Source organism: Malus domestica, chromosome 06 (assembly GCF_042453785.1).
Source record: "Malus domestica chromosome 06, GDT2T_hap1".
Lineage (NCBI taxonomy): Eukaryota > Viridiplantae > Streptophyta > Magnoliopsida > Rosales > Rosaceae > Malus > Malus domestica.
The window spans coordinates 18,979,979-18,990,419 of record NC_091666.1 but is presented as its reverse complement, the minus strand read 5'-3'; the positions used below and the strand labels follow the sequence as shown (position 1 = coordinate 18,990,419).

Genomic DNA, 10,441 nt, shown 5'->3' with positions numbered 1-10,441 from the left:
GCTGGAGAAGGCATGATAATTCCAGCCAACTTTCAAACTCGCCAAACTAGACTTCCTGACGTCCAATTTGCTTGGTTTTTCTTCTTCGAGCTTCGTAAGAACGTCCTAAAGCTTCCTATGAGCTTAAAATTACGACCACATGAATAGTACTCAAATCGGGGGTGATGGTTTATCGGGGTTTTGAGGGTTTCACGATCTAAAAATGGCATACATGAACTCAAAGACTTGCAAGGAGTTCGAATCTTACCTTCTTGACGTTGATCCGTGCGTGAAATGTGAGTTTGGTGTTCGTTCGTACGTTTTGTAAGGAAATGGTAGGAAGGCCAAGAGAAGGAGAGAGAGAAATAGTGCACGGGGCTGTTTTTGTGTGTGTGTGTGTGTGTGTGTGTGTGTGTGTGTGTGTCCTCACTTGATCACCAACCGAAACAAACAAAAGTTTAACTTTTAATTGAGTCAAAAACTTAGGAACCCAACATATTGGTCTACATCCCAAAAGCATGTCACACACATCACAATCTCAACGTCCAAGGATAAAACCGTCATTTCACACCGTCGAAACTAAATATTTCGGGACGGGCTGTGACCTTAAGAGTCTAAGATATATATATTTTTTCTTTCGTTATACAGTTACGTAATGGAATGATACTATAAAAAACAGTGCTTAAATCCTTCTTCAAATATTCCGGATAGTCCTCATCTTCCTTCAAATATTTCGGGTAGTCCTCATCCACCTTCAAATATTCCAAGTAGTCCTCATTCGAGTATTTCGGGTAGTGCACAACAAAGTGAGGTTACTGAGTTGGATGAAATATTAGCTAATCTTCCTGCAGACCGTGGACTAAGACGTCGAATGCTTGATTATCCACTCAATTGTCGTGAAGCAATTCGTAGATACTACCTCCAAAATGAACCTTGTCATCCTAAATCTCACATCATGCCAAGGAAAGCTAGTGACAATCGATGTTTTATCACAGGTTGGTTTGATAAATTTAAGTGGTTGGAGTATAGTATAGTAAAAGATGCTGCATTTTGTTGTTATTGCTATCTTTTTAAATGTGATTTTGATAAAGCCGGTGGTAGTGGAAGTGATGTTGTTTATACCATATTTTGGGCCTCGTATTTAGATCTCGTATAAATACTCGAGGGACTTAAATGTAATTATGTGATAAAGCAAGGGGCAAATATGTAATAAGTGAGGAGTCCTTATTCTATAAAAGGACCCTTCACCCTCACAATTAGCGGAGACCAATTCCTAAAGCTCCTCACCCCCTCTTAAAGCTTTCACTCTCAAAGCTCTCACTCTCAGAGCTCTCTCTCCTTCAGAAATATAATTAGTGTGGATGTAGCCCAAACCTTGGGGTGAATCACGATACATCTTGTGTCATTTACATTTATTACAGATTCATGGTCGGATGTACGTTGTACCAAGACCTCCGGTTTTGTGCATCAACATTTGGCGCCGTCTGTGGGAATCGACACAAAAAGCTATGTCGGTTCTGCTTCATTTTTTTTGTCTCACAACTGTGAAACCTCACCACACTCCACCTTGAATCTGCAAAAAACCGTCCAAAAACCCTTTTTTTTTTCTCTCTCTCTCTATTCATTTCTGGAAGATTTACAACTCACAAATCGGTCTACACAAAAACTCTGGGTTTTGCTGCTTTCTGGGAAAAGAAGCCATAAGCGACCCAATTGAGCCCACAACGACATCGTCTTCAGCCAAGGATATGGCCCTCCTGATTCACCCGCGCCGTGAGTCGTTCAAGCTCGGGCTACTGCCCATCCCCAAGCCCATCTTCACCGACCCGACCTTTGCTCAAGCAGAAGCTGATCGTAAAGTCGCCGAGTCACCGAGTCGACTCATCCGCGATCTCTGATGCAGCTCAGATTGCAAGGCATCTAAGGGTAGTCTCATTATTCTTGAACCAATGAAGAAAATTTCACCCAACTCGCCCATGGGTCAGTCGCCACTTCCCATTGGGTTCCTCAACCAATCCCCGAGCGCCCGATTTCAGGCCATGTTGTAAAACCTACAACCTAACACGGCGTCGTTTAATCTCGTCCTCAAGGCCATGCACTGGGCCAGAAAGATAGAGGCTGCAGATAAATTGCTCGAAAGGATGTTGCATACAGGGAAGGAATCTCCGCCTGATGAAAAGTCGTATGAAAAATGACTGCCCACCATCCTCCTTTGACCACTGGTCCAACCTCTCTCACACACTCTTTCTCTCTCTCTCTCCCTCTTTCTAGAAGTCGAAAAATACATTCACCAGCCGTGATAGTCCGTGATAGTCCGTGATATTTTTCATAAGGATTACGCGCACATAGGGGATGGCGACAGGCCGTGATAGTCCAGTGCGGCCAGACCTTATCCAGAGCCATATTTTCCGTCCCTGGCTTCTATTGGATCAACGAGTCATATCGAATACCATCGGATTCCAAACCCAAACTCGCACCCCAGGGAAAAGATGAAGCCGAAGAGAATTAATGAGAGAAATGCGAAGGGTCTTCCGGAGTAGGGGCAACCAAATGAAGGGAGCGGTGATGTTCGTTCAGTGAACAATGGTTGGGCAGCTGGACGCCTGAATTCCACCATTGCCGGAGAAGAGAACTGTGTATTCAACTCAAATAGAGTTCTCAGGCAATAATAGATACTTTGTGACTCAAAACCATAGTGATGGTATTCTCACTCTGAGTCTCGGTGTTCTTCATTTTTCTAGGATAAGTCCTGCATCCCCGGGCGACTTGCAAGATGAGTTCTGCTACGACAGCAGTAGCATACCCCGCACCAGCTTCCTCCACTGCACCGTGGTCGTATCATGTGCAAGCTCCACCACCTGCCGGCTACCCGACGAGAGATGAACCCCAAAACGTCATTCCTGTAGAAACCAAGTCAAAGGGTAATGGCTTCTGGAAGGGCTGCTGCGCTGCTCTCTATTGCTGCTATGGCTATCTTCTTCTTTCTTCCTAAATTTAACAATTTACTAAGTGGTAGGTGAAGAGTATCGGCTTCACCCATGCAGTTGACATGTTCCTTCAAAACCACCGCGGCTTTAGTTCTCTCTATCTCTCTCAATGGATGCTGATTCTTCGGAAAAGTCATCATCCTTGAGCTTGCCTCTAATCGTTGGTGAGGAGCAACATGAGCAAGCTGGAAGCAAGAGACTTTCAAGCACCTGGCAGTGGCGCATCTGAGCATTCAGTAGCAAGGATGAGTTTGGGTAGGACGAGAAAACCCCTTTGGTGGCTTCGGCGTCTCCCACACACGCTGGGGACATTAAGAATGGTGCGGAGGATTGTTCTAGCATTTGCAAGTGGAGCAATCATGTGCTCACATGTCAAAAAAGCAGTGAAAAGAGAAAAAGAAAAAGGGATCAGGCCTGTTTTCATCCACATCTACGCAGAAAAAAAAAAGAAAAAGGAGGAGTGAGAATGGATCGGTTCATATACTAATAATGATGAGTATTCAGATCAATACAGGTGGCTGTAGAAGGAGCAGTGGATTAAATAAAGGTTTCGAAAATGTAAAGTGGAAGATAATATGCTCAATGCTCAGATTGATGTAGCCTATGCAGCATTGGAAGATGCTGGGTTTTCAAAAAGATGGAAATTATTATACAGGGTGGGCTTCACGTGGAGGTGACGATGAAGCTGCAGCTTTTGGTGCAATGGGGTCTATGATCTTACTCCATTATTTCTACTCATTCCTCTCGGCGCAGAGACACTGTAAAGATTAATTAGGTGCACATGCATGATAACAGCGCACAGACAGACAGAAAGAAAGTGCAGCAGAAAAATACAAGCAAAAGCAAGAAATAAACATCCCACAAGAATAATGTAATTTATTTTTATTATCTTTCGGAGACATCTGTATAAACCCCATCAGAGGGTAATATGTATAAACCCCATTAGAGGGTTAAAAAAAAAAGTCCAAAATAAATGGGCTGGCATGTTGCGGAAGGCGAAGGCCCATAAGCCCAAAATAGCACCAACCAGGTGACCAAAAGTACGCCCAGTACTCCAAAATTATTCGACAACCTGCCGCTATTACCACCAACCAGGTGATGAAATGTACAACCCGTACTCCAATATCATTTGGCAACTAGCCACTTATACCACCAGCCAGGTGATGAAATGTACAACCCGTACTCCAAAATCATTTGGCAACCATCCATTCATGCCACCAACCAGGTGATGAAATTACAATCCGTACTCTCCTTCATGCCACCAACCAGGTGATCAAAAGTACGCCCAGTACTCCAAATTATACATGAGCATTACTCATGTCATTCACACATAAACATTCATGAGCATCACTCATGACAATCATACATAAACATTCGTGACCATCATTCATGTCAACATTCATGAGCATCACTCATGTCAATCAACATAAACATTCATGAGCATTACTCATGTCAATCAGCTTCAAAAGCTTCATTTACAGAGTTCTAGCTTCACAAGCTTCATTTACAAAAGCTCTAGCTTCAAAAGCTTCATTTATAGAGCTCTAGCTTCAAAAGCTTCATTTACAAGAGCTCTAACTTTAAAAGCTTCATTTACAGTAGCTCTAGCTTCAAAAGCTTCATTTACAGAGCTCTAGCTTCAAAAGCTTCATTTACAAAAGCTCTAGCTTCAAAAGCTTCATTTACAGAGCTCCAGCTTCAAAGCTTCACTTGCAAAGCTTCACCTACAAAGCTTCAATGCAGGGTATACAAATACCGCATCCGAACAACCGCCACTTCGGCCATACATGGATTCAATTTGAAGTCTCCAGCCAACAGACTCTATTGACCGAAGACTTGGGGGACTACACTATACACCATATATTAGGCCTCAACTGGGTCTCATGAAAAATACTTAGGGGACTTAGCCCATTATTTATGTACTGAGGAGCAAGCCCTTGTTCTATAAAAGGGACTCCCTCACTTTCATTAGAGAGCACTCATGAAAAATACTTGGGGGACTTTAGCCCATCATTTATGTATTGAGGAGTGAGCCCTTATTTTATAAAAGGGACTCCCTCACCACCATTAGAGAGTATCACCGCCTACTGAGCAACTGCCTCGCCGCGAGCATCAACTCTAGCCCATCACTTATGTATTGAGGAGCGAGCTCTTATTCTATAAAAGGGACTCCCTCACCACCATTAGATAGCATCACCGCCTACTGAGCAACCGCCTCGCCGCAAGCATCAACTCTAGCCCATCACATATGTATTGAAGAGCGAGCCCTTATTCTATAAAAAAGACTCCCTTACCACCATTAAAGAGCATCGCCGCCCACCGAGCAACTGCCTCGCCGCGAGCATCAACTCTAGCCCATCATTTATGTATTGAGGAGCGAACCCTTATTCTATAAAAGGGACTCCCTCACCTTCATTAGAGAGCAACGCCGCCAGCTGAGTAACCACCTCACCGCGAGCATCACTCATAACCCATCACGTATGTATTGAGGAGCGAACCCTTATTCTATAAAAGGGATCCCCTCACCACCATTAGAGAGCATCACCGCCTACTGAGCAACCGCCTCACCACGAGCATCAACTTTAGCCCATCATTTATGTATTGAGGAGCGAACCCTTATTCTATAAAAGGGACTTTCTCACCTTTAACGCCACAAGCCGAGCCAACCAAGGCAACATAAGCCATGAGCCGAGCAGCCTCGCATCATGTGCTACTTTTAGTTGAGCATCATTTCAGATTGAGCACCGCCTCATATCGAACATCAGTTCAAGACAACATCTAGTTACTTCGGCCCACATATGGACTGAATTTCAAGTCTCTAGCCAAAAGACTCTCTTGACTGAAGACTTGGGGGACTACTGTTTATACCATATTTAGGGCCTCGTATTTAGATCTCGTATAAATACTCGAGGGACTTAAATGTAATTATGTGATAAAGGAAGGGGCAAATATGTAATAAGTGAGGAGTCCTTATTCTATAAAAGGACCCCTCACCCTCACAATTAGGAGAGGCCAATTCCTAAGGCTCCTCACCCCCTCTCAAAGCTCTCACTCTCAAAGCTCTCACTCTCAGAGCTCTCTTTCCCTCAGAAATATAATCAGTGTGGACGTAGCCCAAACCTTGGGGTGAACCACGATACATCTTGTGTCATTTACATTTATTACAGATTCACAGTCGGATTTACGTTGTACCAAGACCTCCGGTTTTGTGCATCAACAGATGTCTTCATTGAAAAAGGGTTTACAAATTGGAGGAAATGACTCGGAAATTTTCAAGTGCATGAGAGAGGTGTTGGAAGTTTTCATAATAAAGTTATGCAACACGCTAAAGACTTGATGACACAAAAACAACACATTGAAACATTTGTGATCAAGCAAATTGATGAAGCTCGCGTTAATTATCACACTTTACTGAGTGGAGCACTTGATTGCACAAGATGGTTGTTGCGACAGGGTTTGGCTTTTCGTGGGCACGATGAGTCTTTGAAATCAAGCAATAGGGGTAATTATATAGAGCTTATGCAATTTCTTGCTGATCATAATGAGAAAGTTAGGAAGGTTGTGTTTGAGAATGCACCCAAGAATCTCAATTATACTTCTTCTGATATTCAAAAGGATCTTGTTCGTGCTTGTGCTAGTGAAACTATTAATGCAATCACTAAAGATATGGAAGGTACATTTTTTTCTCTCTTGGTTGATGGATCACGTGATGCTTCCACTAAAAAGCAAATGGCGGTGGTATTGCGTTATGTGAACAAAACAGGAGAAGCAATTGAAAAGTTTTTGGATGTTCAACATGTCTCCTCTACAACTAGTAGCTCACTTGAAGATGTCATTTAGGGATTGTTTGCTACAACAAATTTGAGTATGTCCAAGTTACGAGGACCATGCTATGATGGAGTTAGTAATATGATAGGTGAGTTAAATGGTCTTAAAACAAAGATTTTGAACAAATACCCTCAAGCATTTTATATTCATTGTTTTGCACACCAACTCCAACTAGCTCTTGTATTTGTGGCAAAGGAAAATAAGGATGTTGCCAATTTCTTCATCAATGCAAGTAGTTTGGTGAATCTTATTGGATCATCATGCAAGCGTCATGATGCATTTATAGAGAAACAACAAGAACAAATTCAGAAAGCTCTTGATCTTGGTAATCTTGAAACGAGTAAAGGGTTAAATCAAGAAAGTAGTCTCATGTGTCCATGTGATACACAGTGGAACTCGCACTATGGTACTATAGTTAGTGTTATTGTTATGTTTGAAGACGTGGTAGAGGTGGTTGAATGGATTAAAAGTGATCGTAACCAAGATAATCTCGGTGAAACAACTAGGTTATTCAAAGACATACAAACTTTTGATTTTGCGTTTCACCTTTTCTTGATGAGACTTATATTGGGAATTACTAATGAGTTATCACAAGCATTGCAAAAGAAAGATCAAGATATTGTGAATGCGATGGCGTTAGTGGAAGTATGCAAGCAAAGACTACAATCCTTGAAAGATGATGACTTTGGGGACTTGTTTCTTGATGTAGAAAGGTTTTGTGAGGAGCATGATATTATCATTCCTAACATGGAGGATTTGCATTTTGTACCAGGAAAATCAAGGCATAAAGCTCCAAAAACCACAAACTTCTATTACTATCGTGTGGACCTCTATTTTCAAGTCCTTGTTTTGCAACTAAAGGAATTGATTGATCGCTTCAATGAGGTAAACACCAAGTTGCTTCTTTGTATGGCATGTTTGAGTCCGGTGAATAATTTTGCATTTTTTGACAAATAAAAAATTGTTCGCTTATCCCAACTTTATCCTTAAGATTTTGATCGTATGAACCTCATGAATCTTCCAATTCAACTTGACAATTACCTTCATGATATGAAGATGCATAGTGAGTTTTCATCATTGAGAATAATTAGGGATCTTGCAAAAGAGTTAGTGAAGACCGGGAGGTGTGAAAGCTATAAGTTAGTGTACAAGCTTCTTACATTGATTTTGGTGTTACCGGTTGCAACAGCTTCGGTGGAGAGAGCTTTTTCTGCTATGAAGATTGTAAAAACACCATTGCGTAACAAAATGGGAGATCAATGGTTGAGCGATAGCATGGTTGTTTACATTGAGAGAGATGTTGATAATGAGCTTATATGCGACGTTTTCATGACATGAAACCTCGTCAACAACAATTGTAATTTGTTTGTATTGATTAATTATGGAAGACATTACTATATAAAAAGATGTAGTTGTTGCCATTTTTCTTTAACCTTGCACTCTTTTAAGTTCACCCCTCCCCTCGAGAAATCCTGACTTTGCCACTGGGCACATGTATGTCATTGAATCGAAAGAACATGAATGAATGGTACCTAACACTACCTTTCGTGTTTGGCTTGCAAGAAAATTAAGAAATTTTCAAGGAGATTTCATAAGCCTCCTTTATCTGGAATTCTATATGATCATGTCTGTATGTGTGTGAGTGTGTTAGTTGTAGTTTGGATTAAGGGTTTCCTTTTTTTTGGGTTTTGTGGTGGTTTCTGCAGTGTGAAGTGACGGGAAAGAGTGCTTCGTTTAAAATTGGACTCTGTGTGTGTGTGTTTCTGTGACTTCCTGTTTGGATACAAGGTTTTCCTTTTTTTTGGGTTTTGTGTTGGGTTCTAGAATGTGAAGTGATAGCAACAGTGTTTTCTCAAAAAAAAAAGAGAATTTATGTCAACAATATTCTTAAGGGTAATTAAGACCTTTTACTTGAGTTTTTGGTTAACATTATAAAAAGTTTAAAAAACATGGTTAAAATTCAATTGGTACCTTTAAAATTAACTATTTTTCAACATTTCCCATTGTATTTTACGTTTCTTCAATGTAAGGAGGAATCTATAGCGTTACAAATGTGTGTAACACACACCAAGTCAAAAATACAATTACCCTAATTAGTTTGCCCGAAGACTATTCTTTTTAGAAAAAAAAGGATGAAATTAATTTGAAAAACAATTAAACTTGAACCGAATAAGTTTCGCTAACTGCAGGTTACACTAAAATTAAATAGTTATTTCTACAAATTTTTATCGTAGTACTAAGATTTTATTTAAATAAGAGTAAATGCTAGTGATACGTACATAGTTGATATTTTTACTCCCCAAAGCCCCTCCTCCGACTGCACCCCACTACGTGGGTCTGCCTTCTACTGTCTTTGTAACAAATTTGTGTTGGTAGAGTTTTTAGTAACCGTTTAGGAGTTTATTTCTACATTAATTTTTTGTCACTAAAACAATGTATCTAACTGACACTTCTATATCGGTTTGTACTATAAAAGTGAAATATCACTGATAGGATTAAAAGCACACCACAAAGTAGCACACAAATATCCTATTGATTTTCCTTATTAAAATTAAGATTTGTCAATTGTAGCATATGAAAATAAGGGTCTTTCCCGCAAAAGATTGTTTTATCTAACTACCTAAAATGTCACAAAAACTGGGTTGCTGTCCCTACTGACCAGCTACCGAAAAATAATTATTAGACCGACTTATACTTATCTAAAGTCTACGAAATTTTATATGCAGATACTAGACACACAAAGCTACACTCACACAAATTTTTGGGATTTTTGGAGTTGATTTGCTATTTAAATTAAATCGAACAAAAACAGGATAGAAACAAATTTTAAGTAGTTCACAAATTAAGAAAAACAAGTTAGGGGTATTGCTATCCACCACCAAATAATCATGCAAACATGTTATGTTTCATTCAAATTTCTTTTATTTCCGGATGAAGATGCTCAAGTTGGCTCAATGTTAGAACTCAACCTATTACTCTTTCTTACGTAGTATGTTAAGAGAATGGCGTTTTCAACTTAACTTAGTCCCTAGCATGCAATCTAGAATGACGTGTTCATAGATTTAACAAGTAGAAATCATTAAGAACGAAAAGAGTTTGAGTCATCACAAGGCATCGTAAGTACTGGTGTTGTCTTACTTATCCTAGAAATTGGTTCACATGTTAATCGCAATTAACAAGTACTACTTTAGAACATATGTAGGTCCTCATTCGACAAGGGCAGACACACACATATTCATAGCATTAGAATCCTAGATATGCTTACTACGTATGCATCCATAGAAAACAAATAAAGAATTCATCAATGAGACAAGTAGTGAACCAAGTTTCATCCATTCATAAAAGTAATTCAACGAAATGTCATAACAAAATTGCAATCATATTCGGGGCTTCAAAACAGCCCCTAACTTCTAAAAAAATTAGTTACACATAGTTCTCAAAATAAACCAAAAGAAAGACATGAGTTTGAGAAGATAAAACCGAGAGAAGAGAATGCCAAGATTTCCTCCTTCCTTTCCTTCCTTTCTCAACGCAGCAGCCTTGCCTTTTTTCCTTCATTTCCTTCCTTTTTTTCTATTTTTTTTCCTCTAAAGAACTCTCTTTTGCTACTGCAACCTGCAGCCTTTATGCCCATGTTTGCTGCCCCA

At 40.1% G+C, this 10,441-nt stretch overlaps 2 protein-coding genes across 2 annotated transcripts; both read left to right on the top strand.

Moving 5' to 3' along the window:
* Positions 1–6,302: 6,302 nt before the first annotated feature.
* On the top strand, positions 6,303–6,806 carry LOC103446666 (uncharacterized). The gene has a single exon (XM_008385797.3). The coding sequence runs from the start codon at positions 6,303–6,305 to the stop codon at positions 6,804–6,806; it is 504 nt and encodes a 167-aa protein (XP_008384019.3).
* Positions 6,807–6,875: 69 nt separating this feature from the next.
* Positions 6,876–8,132, top strand: LOC139196852 (uncharacterized). Its single transcript, XM_070823197.1, has 2 exons — positions 6,876–7,679; positions 7,851–8,132. Exons 1-2 carry the CDS (start codon positions 6,876–6,878, stop codon positions 8,130–8,132), a joined length of 1,086 nt encoding a protein of 361 aa, XP_070679298.1.
* The last annotated feature ends 2,309 nt before the right edge of the window (positions 8,133–10,441 follow it).